The following is a 19,158-nucleotide window of genomic DNA, read 5'->3' as shown; positions in this document are numbered from 1 at the left end:
TTTGGTGATACAGCCACTGGCAGAGGCCATTCCTCAGAACGTCCACATAACCGCTCCGGATGTGGGGTCGAGGGCACACAAGATTACACTGTATGCGGATTATGTCCTTCTGTTTTTATCGAACCTGATATCCTCCATACCCCATTTGATACAATGTATCAATTCATTTGGGGCTATTTCAGGATATAAGATTAACTTTGCAAAATCAGAGGCTATGCCTTTGGGGAACCTTAAGGATGTGCCAGAAGTTGAAGGTGGCTCTAAGTTCCCTTTTAAGTGGTCACGGGCAGGGTTCCGGTACCTAGGCATTTTTATTACCCCCAAGTTTGATCCGTTATTTCGGACTAACTTTGCTCATTTGCTCGACAATATTAGACGAGATCTCCAGAGATGGAAGGCTCTTCCAATTTCATGGCTGGACCGAATATCTTTCATTACGATAAATGTTCTTCCTTATTTGCTTTATCCCATGTGTATGCTCCCCTTAATGTTTCCCAGGTCAATGCTGCAGAAGCTTATGGGGTGGTTTGGTTCCTTTGTCTGGCATCGTGGGCGGCCCCTCATCAAATTTACTAAATTGCAGTTGCCTCAAGGAGAGGGAGGAGTTGATTTCCCAGACATCAGAAGGTATCAATTGAGTTCCCTGCTGTCCTTTGTCTGCGATTGGGTAGGTAACTATCCAAACTCAATATGGCTGGATATTGAGGCCTCCCAAGCAAAATGCCCTCTTATTAACCCACTATTCATGGATAAGGTGACGACAGTTATGGACCACTGCCGGAACCCTATTGTCATTAGTACAGTCAAGGCATGGAGGGCGATGCGTCAGAGTGAGGGTTGTTTATCCAAGACTTCGCCACTTACACCTATAGTTGTCATGCCAGGGTTCTGACCAGGGATGATGGACTCATGGTTCAAATTATGGGCAGCGAGAGGAGTTTCTAGTGTGGGAGACTTGTTCGAGGGGGAGGTTATGATGTCTTTTGAGCAACTGAGCCGCAAATACGGATTGCCCAGCAGACACCTTTTCCGTTTTTTTTTCAGGTTAGGGATTTCATCCAGAAGAAGACTACGCTTCTCACTAAGCCCCTATAAGCCCAATACAGAGAAGTTGTTGCTACGCTCCATAAGCACCCTTTCAGTTACTGCCCTCTATCGCCTGCTGGGTGGCAGGGCCTGGCAGGATATTAACCGGTTATGTGAGGCCTGGGAGCAAAAGCTGGGAGTGGAGATCTCTTCTGAAACATGGGAGAACATATGGGAGAATACACGAAAGATCTCAATCTGTAGCAGGACATGCTACGCAGTTAAAAGTTCTGCACAGGGCTCATCTGGCACCAGACCGTATGGCGAAATTTAAAAAAGGGGTATCTTCAGTGTGCCCCAAATGTAAAATAAGTGTAGGTACTCTTACCCATTCCTTCTGGACATGCCACAGGCTCCGTGTTTATTGGAGCACTGAGGCGGGAGAGCTAGGGAGGGTATTGAGGACTGAAGTCAAAGTAGACCGGATATCACCCTTCTTAGGTCTACTGAATTTATCATCTTTAGACGGGCATGGGAAGAAATTATTTAATATTCTTGCACACTGTGCACAGAAGAATATTCAGATGAATTGGGTGTCTGAAAACCCGCCGGGCTTGCTGGGATGGCAGAAATTAATTATGGAGCACATTCTCTTGGACTTTTTCACAAACATGGTGCACCACACAACAGACAATTTTTATAAGACATGGTAGCTCTATTTGAGTTATTTGGATATAGATTTATCGGTTATCTTCATTCGGGCGTTTGTTTAACCAGGATGATTAGATTTGTCAAGCCCTGGGCCCTGGAGGGGGTCTCCCGAGTTAATACGGGTGTGTAAACAATGCTCCCATCCCTTTGTTTGGGAGCTTTGCGCCGAGCACAGCTGTTCTGTATTTTTTTTTTTGCTTTTCTTTCTTTTTTGTGGTGTTGCTTTGCACAGTGTTAGGGTTTGCTTTGTATTATAGAGTAGGTTAGTAGTTAGTAGATAGTAGTTGTATTGTAATTTTTTTCTTTTTATTATACTGATATTTGTGATTGATTGTTTTTTTCAATAATTTTATATGTTTGTAAAGTTAAAAAAAATGCTAATAAATATATTTCCAAAAAAAAGGGCAACAGGGATAATCTAAGATTTTGTAGGCTGGTGAACATTACGTTATTGTAGAGAAATTAGTGCAGAAGAATTATTGGAGAGGATTCTCAAGAAAAGGTTTTACTTGCATTTAGAAAAGAATGCACTTATTAGGCACAGCTGAAAATGTGTTGCTGGAAAAGGACAGCAGGTCAGGCAGCATCCAAGGAGCAGCAGAATCGACGTTTCGAGCATGAGCCCTTCTTCAGGAATGAGTTATTAGGCACAGTCAGCATAGCTTTGTGCAGTGAAGTCTTGTCTCACAAATGGATTAAGTTTTTGAAAAAATGATGAAGATGATTGATGAGGGTATGGCAGTGGATGTAGACTGTGGACTTTACTCAAGCATTTGACAAGGTGCCTTGTGTTAAAGTGGTCCAGAAGGTTTGGTCACATGGGATGCAAGGTGAGTTGATAAGTTGGATACAAACTTGGCTTGGTCATGGAAGACAGAGGGTAATTGTGGAGGAGTGTTTTTTTCTAACTGGAGGGCTGTGACCAGTGGTGTTCCACAACAATCTGTGCTTGGACATCTGTTGCTTGTCAAATATATAGAAAATGATTTAGATGAAAATGTAGATGGGTCTAATTAGTAACTTTTCACATGACACAAAAACTGATGGTGTTGTAGACAATGAGGAAAGTTATCAAAAGGTGCAGCAGGATATACATCAGTTAGAAAGTCTGCACAGAGGAATGACAGATGGAGTTTAATATGGACAAGTGTAAGGTGATGCGTTTTGGGAAGTCAAATACAAAAAGCATTTCCAAATCTCCCTGTCCTACCCCACTTATCCCAGATCCAACCTGCCAACTCGACACCTATCCAACTTCCTTCCCACCTAATCGCTCCACCCTCCCCTCCGACCTATCACAATTACCACGTCCCCTACCCACCTGAATCCACCTACTGGCTTCCCAGCTACTTTCTCCCCAGCCTCAACTACTTATCCTCCTATTTGTCTCTCAGTCCCCTTGTTCCCCCTCCCCCCCAACATTCCTGATGAAGGACTTAGGAACCCGGGTCTCTGGCGCTGTGAGGCAGCAGTGCTAACCACTGTGCCACCGTGCCGCCCAAAACATCAACTCTTCTGTTCCTTGGATGCTGCCTGACCTGCTGTGCTTTTCCAACGTCATACGTTTCAATTCTGACTCTCAAGCACATGCAGTCCTCACATTCACTAAGGGGGTCTATGGCCACTTTTGATTCTCTCTTCTGTTTTATAAATTTAAAGAAGCTTTTGATTTCAGTTTTGAAATGACTCGTAAATGTATTCTCAAACATTATTTTTTGCTAATCCTTTGCTGGCCAAAAAACTTTGCCAAGCCTCAGGCTTACAACTAATCCTTGTCACATAGAATTTTGTTTCTTTCTATTTGAAGCAACCCGAACTTCCCTCGTTAATCATGATTATTTTATCCCCTTACAAAATCCTTTTGTCTCATTATACCATTCTTGTATTATCCCGTATTATCAAAACCATTAACTATTTTCTTAAACATCTGCCGTTGCTTCTCAACTGTCTTTACTGTTAGATCCTTCCCCAGTGCACTTCAGCTAGCTCTCCCCTCATTCATAGAGTCATACAGCATGGGAACAGACCCCTCGTTCTACCTCGTCCATGTTGACCATAATTCCAAACTAAACTAGTGCTACTTACCTCTGCTTAGCCCATGTCCATCCAAACATTTCTTATTCATGTACTTATCTGAATGTCTTTTTCTATAAAAGAACTAAAAATCAGTCAAAATAAAAACCTTATACTACTGACGTGCAATAACTGTAAGAAATCTAGAAGTAGATCTAGAAATAAACCATACACCACAGATATTAATAATCTATGTTTCTTCTTTCAAATTGAATGCTTGTCTTCCATGTCCTGGTCACTATTTCCCAGGGATCTCTAACTCTGAGATAATCTTTTTAAACCAGCCTCATTCCACATCACCAGATCTCAAATAGCCTGATCAGGAGTTGTATTCACAACATACTGTTCCAGGAAACCATACCAAAAATGTTCTTTGAATTCTTTCTCGCAGCTACCTCTGCGAATCTGACTTTCCAAATGTGCAAGATTAGGGTCAACACGATTAACATAAGACCTTTTTTAATGCCTTCATCTACTGGGTTATTGTCTGTTCTCCCACACAACTCCATTTCGGAGAGCTACAGATTTCTCCTATCACTATTTTCTTCCTCCTTGTTATTTCTTACCTCCACCAATATGGACTCTACATCTTCTGATTGAAGATCGTTTCTTACTATCGTACCTAAGCTATCCTGTATTATCAAAACCATCTCACCACTCTTTCCTTCCTGTCTGTCTTTTCAAAAAGTCATATATTCCTGAATGTTTAGCTCCCAGTTTTGATCTTTTAATAATTCATAATGGTTTTAACACCATACCAAACTACTACTACTTGTACACTGACAAGAACTTTTGATTGTGTAATTCCATATTAATTGGACAGTTTTAGAATTAGCCTATAGACAGGCAACATTAAGGCCAACTGAAAATGCACCCAAAAAAGATACAGCGCAAACTGGCCAGCAAACAGCCAAATGGATTCAGGTGAACGGCCTTGTGAAGGCTCACAAATGAGCTGGTGAATCATAGACAATCTTGTGGGAGGAGTAAAAAAGGCCACAACTTTGAATGCAGAACGTGGAGAACAGTATTGCTCTTTCTGAATTTGCAAAGGCAAATACACACTTACCTTGAAGAGTCTCTTCTGTCTGCAGAATAGTTCCAGTCTGAATTGGACTGAATGGAAAACTTTAGATGTGATCCCACTCAAGCTCCAACTAAAATGGCATCATAATCCTTCTCACATAACAGGACCCTAATCTGTACAACTCATAGACCTGTTTTTGTTTCAGGATGGTGTTACATTTGACCGCAACAGCCTAATGTTGAAATGTGTAATGGGTTAAAAGGTTTAAGTCTGAGCAGCCAAGTAACAAACTTGATTTCAACAATCCTACTCATGTGGAGTTTGCCAAGCCATGTATAAGTCAGCAGTTTCTTTAGCACAATAAAGCTCAGAGAGCCACAAAGTTTTAAGTTTGTTTCTGGTGCAGCATATATCTTGCTCAATGCAAGCCCACAGCTTGTAACTGATTCATTTCATAACTCAAGTTAGAAATTTATTGTCCTCATTAGACAATTAAGGATTATATCAGGGCTAACATAATTCAATGTTTCACGTTCTTACAGACAAAAAGCTCAGAATACAAGAGAAACAATAACTCGGTGTATTTTTATACCGGTCTCAGCATGTAACTTCTTGACATTTGTAGTGCCTTCAACATAATGAACTGTTCAAGTGTTTCAAATTTGTTACAAGTAAACATAAAAATAACCTAAGACATAGCATTAAGTGCAGGACATGGAGCCCTTGAAGCCTCCTTCCCCATTTCATATGATAAACAAACAACTCTACTTTCCTTGCACTATTCCCAAATATTCAATAATCTATGAAACTCTGCCTTGAATATACTCAACAACTTATCATTCAGAACTCTTTGATGTAGAATATTTTAAAGATTCCCAACCCGTGGGAGGAACAATTTCTCCTCGCACTCATTTTTACTCTTAGATTGCAACTTCTGTAGTCTCCTCAGCCAAACCAAACATTCACCCAACATCTCTGTCAACTCCATAAAAATTTTAAGTTTCAACTGGATCACTCCTCATATCTCCATGACTAAAGATTCTACTTCTTAAAGTTAAAGAAATTAGATAAATGCTATTCACTGTTTCTATGTATCTTTGCTCGTGGTATTTTATATTAATTGCAGAGGAACCTCAATTATCGGGCATTTGATTTAACCAAATTTCAGATTATGAGAACAAGAACGCATGATCCCGATGCTTGGCTAACCATGTTTTCTGGCATTCAATTAACTGAACGAAATAATCACCGACTGTGTCCTTCAGATAATCGAGGTTCCTCTGTAAATGGTTGCAATAAATTCTTACATTTATTTTGAACAAATTTGGAACCCTTTAAACACAGATGTTCCAACTCAATACTTTCATTATGTGGTATTTCACTTGTATGGTATTAATTTTCTCAAAAACTGAAGTAAGTCATGTTTCTAAAATTGAAATATCATATATAATACTAAGAAGAAGTTTGCTAGCATTGAAAACTATCCACATTTTCTAAGTGTGCATACTTGAGAACATTAGAAGTGATGCACATCTCGATCTCCTCTTTTGACACACAAAGGAATCATTTTTCTGAAAAAGCAAAGCAAGAGATGTAGGTCCAGTGGAACAGTGGATATCTCAAGGGTGTATTCTGAATACAATATCGGTGAATTATTCAAATATGATTCTCAAATAAAAGGCTGTGAGTGAATATAAGAAAACAATGCTTTTTAGATATGAGAAATAAAAATACAACAAAAAATCTTCTTAAGCAAGCATTGAACAGTGATTGAAGCTGCAAAAACTTGATGTTAATCACTTTTTATGAAATAAAACTTACAACACTGTGAGGGAGCAACTGGTAAAGATTTCTTCTGCACTTCTTCACTGATTGAATACTGGATAAGACAGAAGAAAGTGAAGAGTTCATCAGAATACAATCAAATATTATATTTACTAAAAAATACCACTAGGGAAACAGCAAAAATATTGGGGCACTAGTTGTACCAGCATTATTAAAACCTTCAGAAATAATTACTCAATGTGGTTTGAATTTTGAATTTATCAATGTATACATATATCAATGTATATATTCATACGGATCTAGACAATCTGAAGGAACTACTAGCAACATACACAGAACACTCAACATTCAGTTTCATAGAGTTTAGTCTGGATTGCTGGTGTGAAGTTTAGATGTTAATTTTGGCTTTATGCATAGTGCAACATAAGCATTGGTGGGGGGATAAAAAAGGCATCACATCTGAGAAACGCACAAGGCTGAATCTTTCCGTTTCTAGGCTTGGTATCCAGTTTGCCGTTGGTCTCTGCAACTATTCTCATGCAATCTTCTGCTCTTCACCTCATTAAATAGGCATCTTGCTCCACAAAGCCCTTCTCATGAATAGCACAGCAGGATAGGCACAAGTGTTCACCGTTGCTAGGACTTTCTGGTGTTCACACCACTGGCACCATACATAAAATCCAGCTATACAGCACTTCACATGGTGTATATTAGGAATTTCCCCGACACACTCACTGATAAGAATATGACTGTGAAAACAATTTATTAATATTGCATTCATTTTACAAGCATCAGTTTGGCATTACATTATACATTGGATTAGCACTGATGATTGCTCTATTTCCTTTACCCACCTCATCATGGCCCTTCAGTGCATTTAACTGCTCTAGTTTCTGAGTCCAATATTTTGCTTCTTCTTCTGGGATATCTGTAAATAAGACATTACTGCAGATATTAAGTCTTTGGAAAAGGAGCTTTTCTGTAGCTGTAAATCTAATCTTCTTGCCCAATAGAAAACACAACAAACAATAAAAGCATTCAAAATATGATGCACCGAAAAATATTTAGGTCTCATATTTTACAGTCTCTTCTCCTCCTGTCAAGAGTCAACTTCTCTTTGACATGATGTCTTGAAGCCAGTCTTGTGAAGCAAAAACAGCCACTCTGGCCAGTTTTCTGATGTTACCAAATATTAAGCCTATGTTTGACTCCTCTTCACACAGCCTCTTGGAGAGAAAATTATCGCCATGATCTTGGCGTGCATCATAATAAAACCTCAATGTGATTTAAATTATTCCAGATATTTTAAATAAATATTTCTTTTTTTCTAACCTCCTGATTACATCACTAGTTCTGCATTCAAAGAACAGTCTTTTAAAAAAAAATTTCATGGGATGGACGCCCCTGAAATAACCAGTGAATGCTGCCTACTCCTTGAACTGAGTGTCTTGCCATGCCGTTTCAGAGTGCAGTTAAGAGTCAACCACATTGCTGTGGATCTGAGTCACACACAAGTAAGACCAGATAAAGACGGCAGATTTCATTCCCAAAACGAAAGACATTCATGAACCACATGAGGTTTTGCAATAATTGATCATAATTTCATAATCATCATGACTGAAAGAAGTTTTCAATTCTAGATTTGATTAAATCACTGTCATGGGATTTAAACCATGTCGCCAGAGAGTTAAGCTGGCCTCTGGGTTACTAGTCCAACGACATTACCATTGCAGCACCAACTGCTCATATTGTGTGGTTGCTCTTCCCAATTATGTTGTCTAACCAGCGGATGGTTAAGATTCCTTTAGACGTCATTGTCAAACTGCAAGACAGTGCTCATGGAGCAGGTTGCATCATACAAGGTGGAAGAGAGATTGTAAAGTTGGCAGAATGACTTCTATCCAAGGAAGGCATTCTCCAGTGTTTTCACAACAGCCAATCAAACAGTGATAACTACAGCCAAGAAGGAAAATTTCATTATAAAGACTATCCTCTTGAATTATCTCAAAGGTATGATACTAATAAGGGATGAGAAATTCTAATGTGAATGCAGTGTTAAAAACAAATCTGCTGGGGGAAGAAATGTAAATTGCATGTTGAATATTAGAAAATACTGAGAGCCCAAAAAACCCTTTGGGAACATCTGTTCACAGAATGCAGTTTCTCATTTTAATATTGCAGTTTGTTTTTTGGTCAGGTATATTCCGAGTAGAAAAGTAAATGAAAAGTGTCAAAGAAAATGTTAAATACTACAACAGCTTAATGGAAGCCAGTACTTGGAAGTTCAATACTTTCATAGGATGACATGCCTACACCAGAATAAATTAATTTAGTCATTAAAGTTGGCGATAAAAATATTCAAAGTGGCAATATCTAATATTTTTACTTCAAATTTTATTTCCAAATAGCAAGTTCAGGATTTCACATGCGTATGAACATACCAAAGAAAAAATTAAAATTCTGTAGAATACCGCACAAGTGACATTTATAGTAAAACATTGTTTTCTACAAAGGAAACAACTTGTTTTAATTTATCATCTTCAAACTCACTCAACAAAACACATTCTGTCTCAGAACAAGACACACTGCAAAAGGAAAATCACACTCTATTCAAAATCACACAATGTAGTGCTTTATCTTACAGTGCACATCCAGCATCATCATTGTTGCTTTCTGCAGGTGAAGAAGATTTCTGATTAAATTGCCTTATCAAGTACAAAAGCAAGGCATTATTTAATGGTTTTCATCCCATTAAATATGAGTAAACTACTAGCATAATAACAAAAATTATAAAAAATTACATTCTTGGAAAAGAGCTAGAATAAAGTTTGAATAAGCAAGTATTTACAGAATTGTTGCATCTTAGTACGAAAGGTCAAACATTTACATGCTCAGAAAACAGTTCACAAAGGCATTAGGCTAGATGGGTTTGAAGACAGAAAGCTTATAAAATCTAAATTGACACCTTCCTACTCACTCTGTATAAAACTTTCTGGCGGCCTGCCTTTGATCAAATACAAGTTATTTGGTGGACTATTAAGTGTCTCATCACACCGCTGTCACACTTTTACATGGTAAAGAGAAGTTCATGTCAAGTGGATAACTCAAGCAGCTGGTTTAAAGTGGTTGACTCTTAATTGTGCTCTGCATTAACTGAGCAAGCCACTCAGTCATATTGAAAAAGATAACTCACCTTCTTAACAGTAACTAAGGATGGGCAATTAGTGTTTACTCCACTGTCTTCCTTAAGAAACTGGGGTTGTGTCTTATATTTTAGTCACGATTCATGTCAGCTCATAGTGGAAAGGTAACCTCTTATTTTCTGTTTACTATCACTGAATTAAAGTAATTAATATCAAGCTGAAGCTTAATCAGTAAGCTTCATTTTGCCCCCATATTACATTTGTCACCTATTTCTAATGCCGCTTGTGAAACTGAATGTGTGACTATAAATTTGATAGAAATGGGTAAGTTCTGACAGGAATGATCTCCATTTGTATTAAACCTCTGCACTTATTTATAAGGGTTGACGGTATGTGTGTTCGACTTGAAGGCAGATTCTTGACTCATTGTCTGCTGATGCTTCATCCTGAACCATTTATTTTAGGCATAGTCTTTTGTCAGTGCAGCTTATTGCTTTATACTCATTGGAGTGGGTGGAGAGGCAGATTCCAAGGTTACCTCAATTGAAGTAGGAAATAATCATGCACGACTGGCATTATTCATTAGCCATCAAGGCAACTGATATAAAACTTCAATAAACAAAACAAGGAGTCTCTACACTCAGTTGCACAGTGCCTGAATTGATTGATGCTGATTCTGTGTACTTAGAATAGTTGTAATATGACATAGACAATTATTTAAAAACAGAGGCAGAATTTTAGTCCTATTCTCCCACAGCATGGTGGAGGTGTTAAGGGAATAACATCTGAAATCGATAGTTGCTGAAGTGGGCTTTGCCATGGCTTTAACTCTGTCACACCAAAAGCATCCCACTTTCGGGTTTCACGATCAATCCACAGAGGTAAAGCATGATAAACAACCTATACCTGTCAATGGAAGGATTTCAAATATTTGGATGTGGTTAAATGAGAACATTCCAGACTCAAGGCTTCAGGAATGGCAAACGAAAGGCAACTTGATACACATCATTTTGGTAGTATGATTTTTCCCAGCAATAGGCTGTGAGGCCCTACAGAGTAGCATTATTTCCCAGAGGTGGGAAGAAAATACCAGACTTCCAGATCAATACATGCAGATAGAATAAGCAACTGGAGCGTAATTCTTTGCGCATGGATATAGTGCCATATGATCTCAGGAGGGCAGGAATATTGAATGACATATTACTTTCAGGTTTGAACTTCATTGACCGACTTCCCCAGCATTTTTTCCTAAACAACACTCCTCAAAAGAGCAGTTTTCAGCTCCACTCGTTCCCTTCCTTCTAGCTACATCTACAGGTTGGAACTTTCCTGTGTTTCTGAATGAGCAACAGTAAAAGTAGAAGCTAAGTAAAATCACAATGTGTTTCCAAAACAACTGCATTTTCTGGGGATGTATCCCCCATTTGCATTTGAACACATATCTTTGCCAGTTAAAATTATGCCCAACGTCTTTTCCATCCGAATAGCCATGGAGATTTCGTGAAATCAGATCAATGCAAAGAATTCTAAGCATTTGGAACCTGATCAATCAGATGTAATTAAGTCCATACCAGCAAAGAGAAGAAGCCATGAATTTTTCATCAGCAACAGACAAGTGGGATCTTATCCAGGTGGAATGCTTACAGTACTCAACCAACCTAAAACTAATTATGTTAACAACATTCTAATAGTGAACATTAAAAATTCAACACCATAAATTGACAATACGCCCAGTACACATGTTCTAACACTTGTTCCTCATGGTTTTAAAGCAAATCATACACGACTTCTCCAAAAAAAAACCTTCTCACCAGTGTCATTTGGTGCTACTGAAACAATCCCAACTCAAGGAAAAGTCACTTTTTATCTTTTTAAAAATCTGCCGTTTATTGGGAATAATATTTATCCAAAACTGTTTTTACGACAACTGTTACAATAAATGGTCCACACCATTAGTTGGTGGGAGAAGACTGGCTGATCTTACAGACAAGGTCAGGCAAGCATTCACACTCTTGTACCTTTTCCCTTATTGTCCATAATCAGTTTTCCTTTGCTGAAAAGGAAGCCTTTGGAATTTGCAAGTTAATTTAAATAACAGCATCAATTTTGATGTTTTTTAAAAAAGATTATTTATACTCTCACACATCCCAAGAACGTAAATGTTAAGAAAAATACAATTCAAGAGAATAGCATACTTTTACAAGTTACAAATAGAAGAATAGTTCATAGTTTATATTTAAAGAAGCTCTTACTGTTAGTTTTTATATTTCTCACTATATTGCCCTTTTCTCTCTCTTCATGTTTTTTAGTCCTCCTTTGCTGAACTGTGAATCTATCCCAGCTTTTAAGGCTATCACTGACTTCGACCTCCATTAATGTATTTTTTCAACTTAATGCTCTCCTTAACCTTTTTGGTTTGCCAGGTTGTTTATTACTCTCTTTAAATATTTTCTCCTTATTGGCATTTTTTTTTGTTGAGAATCACAAACTACCTCCTTAAATGTTTGCCACTGTTTGTTTACTGTCTTTCCTGCTAATCTTTCAGCCCAGTTCATTTTAGCTAACATTATGCTGCAATTTACATGCTAACTCTTGATTAAACTTCCATAAAATATTGGTCTCAAGTTAATCTGGAGCAGTATTTTTAGAGAAGTATGACTAAGCTATTTTCTGCGTCTGCAGATTGTTAAGGTGAAAAGATAGCCTTTAATGTGCCCTTCCTGTCAGTTCTAAGAGATCAGGGAGAATTTCAATGTTCCTGATGATTATGTCTGTAGGAAGTGAGTCTGGTTGCAAATCCTATCGAATTGCATGGATAGGTTAGAGGCAATGAGAAAGTTACAAGAGCCAGAGACTGTGATAGATGGCAGTTTCAGGGAGGTAGAAATACCACAGATGCAGTCAGGTAGATGGGTTACCTTTAGGAAAGGTAGAAGAGGTCAGCAGTAGTACAGGAAACTGTCAGGAACTATGTGAACACCAGATTAATCAGCCACAGTCGAGTTAAGAGCAGTATGTCAACTGAGCACAATGCAACATCATCCATGCTTTCCAGACCAATCTCAACATTGTCATCAAGCCAGCAGACAAAGGAGGACCCATCGTCATAGAGAACAGAACTGTAAGGAAGTGTACCAACAACTGAACACAACAGGAAACTATCAGCTGATCCAACCAAAGAACACATCCATAAACTAAACAGATTGATCAAGACTTTTGGTTCAGTCCTTCAGAGTGCCCTACGCACTCTCATCTCACATACTTCTTGCAAAGGGGACTTCTACTGCCTTCCAAAGATTCAACAAATCCAATACACCTAGATGTCCCATCATATCAGGCAATGGGACCCTCTGTGAGAACCTCTCTGGCTATGTTGAAGGCATCTTGAAACCCATTGTAAAGGGGATCCCTAGCTTGTCATGACACGAAAGATTTCTTACAGAAACTCAGCACCCACGGACCAGTCAAACCAGGGACATTCCTCAACACAATGGACATTTCAGCATTTTACACCAGCATCCTCCATGACAACAGCATCACAGCAACAGACTCAGTGCTCAACACCAAAAACAGCCAATCTCCAGGCACCATTCTACAAACCCATCCGCTTCATCCTTGACCAGAACGTCATCACCAATGACAAATAACTCTTCATCCAGACACACAGAACAGCCATGGGGACCAAATTTGCACCCCAATATGCCAACATTTACATGCACGAGTTCAAAAAAGACTTCTTTGTTGCACAACTCTAGATACATTAATTACATTTTCTTCCTCTGGACCCAGGGCCAGGAGACACTGGAAATATTACAAAGTGATATCAACAAGTTTCATCTCACCACAGACTCACCATGGAGTACTCTTCAGAATCAGTTTCATTTTTGGACACACACACACCTCCATCAAGGACTGACACCTCAGTACCTCACTCTACCGCAAGCCTATGGATAACCTCATGATGCTGTACTTCTCTAGCTTCCACCCTAATCATATTAAAACAGCCATCCCCAATGGACAAGCCCGAGCCATATATAGGATTTGTTTGAATGAGGAGGAACACGACAGACACCTCAAGGTGCTGAAGGATGCCCTCAAGAGAATAGGAGATGATGCTCAACTCACTGATCGCCAGTTCCAATGTGCTACAGCGACAGACTGTAATGATCTCCTGAGGAGACAGACATGGGATACGACTGATAGAGTGCCTTTCATCGTCCAGTACTCCCCGCGAGTGGTGAAATGACACCGTGTTTTTCGCAGCCTTTTCGATGAGAATAAGCACCTCCACTTCTCACCTTTAAACAAACACCAAACCTTAAACAGATCATTGTTCATAGCAAACTACCCTGCCTTCAGGACAACATCGACTAGAACACCACATAGCCCTGTCACGGCAATCAGCATACTACCTGGATACTACCATTACACTTGGGGACACCACCCACCACATGCACGGCAGGTACTCACGTGACTCAGCCAACATTGTCTATTTCATACACTGCAGGCAAGGATGTCCCAAAGCATGGTATATGGTGAAACCCATGGAGATCTTATGACAAAGGATGAATGGACAGCATGCAACAATCGCCAGACAGGGATGTTCCCTCCCAGTGGAGGAACACTTTACTGGTCAAGGACATTCAGCCTCGGATCTTCTGGTGAACGTCCTCCAAGATACGCAATAACGCAGAGTCACCGAGCAGAGGCTGAGAGCCAATTTCGGTATCCATGAGGACAGACTCAACCAGGATCTTGGATTCATGTCACACTACAGGTGACCCATATATATATATATATATATATATATATATACACACACACACACAATAGGGTGAATTTGTATTTATAGATACATTCTATTTTGTACAAAAGCACAATCTGTAGGGAGTCAGTCATAGAGATGTACAGCATGAAACAGACCCATCAGTCCAATTCGTCCGTGCCAACCAGACATCTGAGATTAATCTAGTCCCAGCTGCCAGCACTTGGTGCCTAACTCTCCAAACCCTTCCTATTCTTTTATCCATCCAGATGCCATTTAAATGTTGTAATTGTACCAGCCTCCACAACTTCCCCTGGCAGCTCAGTCCATACACACACAACCTTCTGCGTGAAAAATTTGTCCCTTAATTCCCTTTTTAAATCTTTCCTCCCTCACCCTAAACCTATGCCCTCCAGTTCTGAACTCACCCACCCCAGAGAAAAATCCTGTCTATTTACCCTATCCATGCCACTCATGATTGAATAAAGCTCTCTATGGTCACCCCTCAGCCACAGATGCTCCAGAGATAACAGCCCCAGCCTATTCAGCCTCTCCTGACAGCTCAAACCCTCCAACCCTGGCAAATTCCTTGTAAATCTTTTCTGAATCCTTTCAAGTTTCACAACATCCTTCCAACAAGGGAGGCGAGCAGAATTGCACACAATACTCCAAAAGTGGGCTAACCGATGTCCTGCACAGCTGTAACACGATCTCCCAACTCCTATACCCAATGGTCTGACCAATAAAGGCAAGTGTACCAAACGCCTTATTCACTATCCAGCTTACCTGCAACTCCACTTTCTAGGAACTATGAACCTGCACTCCAAGGTCTCTTTGTTCAGCAACACTCCCCAGGACCATACCATTATGTGCAGAAGTCCTGCTCTGATTTGCCTTTTCAAAATGTAGCACCTCACATTTGTCTAAATTAAACTCCTTGGACCATTGGTTCATTTGATCAGGATCCCGTTGTACTAGGAGGTAATGTTCTTTGCTACACCACCAATTTGGCATCACTTACAAACTTATTAACTATACCTCTTCTGTTCACATCGAAATCATTTACATAAAGGACAAAAAACGTGGACTCAGCACCGATTCTTGTGGCATACCACTGGTCACAGGCCTCCAGTCTGAAAAGCAACGCTTCATCACCACCGTCTGTCTTCTACCTTCGAGCCAGTTCTGTTTACAAATGGCCAATTGTCCCTCATTCCATATGATCCAATCTTGCTAACTAGTCTACAATGAGGAACATTGTCAAAGTTGACAAATTCCTACTTGGAAAATAAGGCCAATCTGACTTCACATTGGGATACAGACAGACTTTAACCTCAAACGTTTAGTGCATTGTCTGAGCTGAGATGTCACTTTTTTTTATAAATTGACAAAACCTTAGGTTACCTTGGAGCTGTGACTTGAAAGAAATTCTGGGACTTACATATTAATCAATCAAAACTTATATCCCCAATCTAAATGTTAAAGACTTAACAGTCTAATTCATTGTCAAATTGGACAGTTATCTAATTCATTGCATCAGTAATATGATAACTTGATATTTTACTTATAAATTCTCTGTTTTATTTATCCTTTTCCACCAGCTACCTAACGAGGGAGTAGCACTCCAAAAGCTTGTACTTGCAAATAAACCTGTTGGACAATAACCGAGTGTTGTATGATTTTTAACTTTATTCACCACAGTCCAACACCGGCACCTCCACATGATTCCTATCTCAAACAAGTATGATGTTTTGGAAACTATAGGGTTAATGGACTCTCAGCAAACATAACACTGACAGCCAAGTTTCTGGTATTAAGACAGACTGTATTGTAACGAGGGGTATGTGAGGGTCCAGGCGATTGATTGTGGTAGGAGACTGTAGCCAGAGGCACATTTCTGTGGCTGACGACGAAACACCAGAATGGTGCGTTGACCTCCTGGTGCCAGGGTGAAGGATGTCTTGGAGAGAGAGCAGAATATTCTCAAAGGGGAGAGGGGCCAGCAGGAGGTTGTTGCACATACTGGAACAATGACGTAGAAGAGAAAAGGATGAGGTTTTGAGGGGTGAATATAGGAAATTAGCTAGGAGGTTAAAAAGCAGATCCTCAAGAGTAGTAACATCTGGATTACTCGTTGTCCTAAACACTAGAGGGAGTAGGAATAGGGGAAAATACAGCAGATAAATGTGTGGCTGAAGAGCTGGTGCAGGGGAGAAAGATTCTAATTTTTGGAACATTGGAATCTCTTCTGGTTAGAAGTAACCTGTTTTAGAAGGATGGGTTGCACCTAAATTGGAAGGGGACTAATATACTGACAGGGAGATTTGCTCAAGCTACACGGCAGGATTTAAACTAGTTGCGGGGGAGATCAAGATAGATCATGAGAAAAGACGCCTGTCTGAAGCTGGTGCAATTGGGTAAAGCAGCAAGTCAAACAGTCAAACAAGAGCAAAGTAGAGAATGAGATAGGGCTAATAAATTAAACTTCATTTATTTCAATGCGGGAGGTCTGACAGGTAAGGCAGATGAACTCAGGAATGGTCGAGAAGATTGGACTGGGATATCATAGCTATTACAGAGACCTGGCTCAGGGATGGACAGAACTGGCAGTTTAATGTTCCAGGGTATAGATGCTATAGGAAAGATTGGGGGGGGAGGTGGCAAGAGAGGACACAGAGTGGAATTTTGATGAGGGGTAATGGCTCTACTGAAGGAAGATATTCCGGGGAATGTGTCCAGTCAAGTTATTTGGATGGAATTGAAGAATAACAAGAGGATCTTAACCTCTTGCTCAATAGTCAGCAAGGAAATTAAAAGCAAATTTGTAAGGAGAGCTCAGTTATCAGTAAGAATAAGAGTGTGGAAATAGTAGTTTTCCAAACACAGATTAGGACTGCCATTGTGTTGTGGGGTTTGGATGGAGAGGAATTTGTTAATGTGTACAAGAAAATTTTTTGATTCAGTGTGTGAATGAACCAAGAGAGAAGGAGCAAAACTTGATCTTCTGTTGGGAAATAAGGCAGTGCAAGTGACTGAGATGTCAGTCAGGGAGCAACTTGTGGCCAGTGACCATAATTCTACTAATTTTAAAATAGTGATGAAAAGGATAGACCACTTAGTGTCATAGAGATGTACAGCACAAAAACAGAGCCTTCAGTCCAACTTGTCCATGCCGACCAGATATCCCAACCCAATCTAGTCCCGCCTGCCAGCACCTAGCCCATATCCCTCCAAACCTTTCCTATTCATATACCCATCCAAATACCTTTTAAATGTTGCAATTGTACAAGCCTCCACCACTTCCTCTGACAGCTCATTCCATATACGTACCATCCTCTGCATGAAAAAGTTGCCTCTTTGGTCTCTTTTATATCTTTCCTCTCTCATCCTAAACCAATTCTGGAGTACCTCGCCCACGGAAAAGACTTTGTCTATTTATCCTATTCATGCCCCTCATAATTTTGTAAACCTCTGTAAGGTCACCCCTCAGCTTCCGACATTCCAGGGAAAACAGCCCATCCTATTCAACCTCTCCTTATAGTTCAAATTCTCCAACTCTGGCAACACCCTTGCAAATCTTTTCTGAACCCTTTCAAGTTTCATAACATCTTTCCAATAGGAAGGAAACCAGAATTGCACGCAATATTCCAAAAGTGGCCTAACCAATGATTTAAAAGTTAAAATTCTAAACTGGAGAAATGACAATTTTGTCAGTATTAGGCAAGAAGTTTCAAAAGTTGATTGGAGGCAGATGTTTGCAGCTAAAGAGACAGTTGAAAAATGGGAAGCTTTCAAAAATGAAATAACAAGAGTCCAGAGACAATATGTTCCTGTTAAGGCTGGTAGGCATAGAGAATGCTGGCTGACTAGAGAGATTGAAGTTCTGGTCAAGGAAAAGATGAAAATGTGTATCAAGTATAGACAGCAAGGATGAATTGAGTTCCGAGAGGAATATAAGGGCAGTACGAGTATACTCAAGTGGGAAATCAGGAGGGAAAAAGGGGACATGAGATAGCTGTGGCAAATAGGATTAATGAGAATCCAAACTTATTCTATAAATATCTAAGGACAAATGGGTAATTGGAGAGAGAATAGGGCCCCTTAAAGGTCAGCAAGGCGGTCTATGTATGAAATCACAGGAGATGGGGGAGATAAGAAACGAATATTTTGCATCAGTGTTTACTGGAGAGAAGGGTATGGAAGCTAGAAGACTTAATGAATAAATACCATTCTTGAAAAGTGCCCATATTACAAAAAAGGAGGTCCTGCATGTCTTAAACTGCATTAAGGTGCAGAAATCCCAGAATCTGATCAGGTGTACCCTAGAACTCTATAGGAAGCTGAGGAAGTGATGGCTGGACACTTTGCGAAGATATTTGTATCATTGAACCTGAGGGGCACCAGTATCTTTGGGGGGAGGTTTGCTAGTGCTCTTGGGGGGGTTTTAAATTAACTCTGTAGGGGCATGGGAACCTAGACTGTAGCTTTAGGGTGCAGGACCTGGAGTCTAGGGAGGTTAGGAACATGGCATCAATCTCAAAGGAGGGTGCCTGTAAACAGGAAAGTGGCTTGAAGTGTGTATACTTTAATGCAAGAAGTATACGAAATAAGGTAGGTGAACTTGCAGC

At 39.8% G+C, this 19,158-nt stretch overlaps 1 protein-coding gene across 8 annotated transcripts in view; it reads right to left on the bottom strand.

Moving 5' to 3' along the window:
* LOC122548946 (protein unc-13 homolog B-like) overlaps positions 1-19,158 on the bottom strand; it is a 643,343-nt gene that overhangs the window by 269,271 nt on the left and 354,914 nt on the right. For all 8 annotated transcript variants that reach the window (XM_043687965.1, XM_043687956.1, XM_043687983.1 and 5 more), the window contains 2 exons: positions 7,477-7,550; positions 6,659-6,716 (listed from right to left, as the gene is read on the bottom strand). In XM_043687965.1, coding sequence (XP_043543900.1) covers positions 6,659-6,716; positions 7,477-7,550 — 132 coding nt within the window. The remainder of the gene's footprint in view (positions 1-6,658; positions 6,717-7,476; positions 7,551-19,158) is intronic.

Source organism: Chiloscyllium plagiosum, chromosome 1, assembly GCF_004010195.1.
Source record: "Chiloscyllium plagiosum isolate BGI_BamShark_2017 chromosome 1, ASM401019v2, whole genome shotgun sequence".
Taxonomy (NCBI): Eukaryota; Metazoa; Chordata; class Chondrichthyes; order Orectolobiformes; family Hemiscylliidae; genus Chiloscyllium; species Chiloscyllium plagiosum.
The sequence above is the reverse complement of the archived record's forward strand: the minus strand, read 5'-3'. Positions and strand labels throughout refer to the sequence as shown.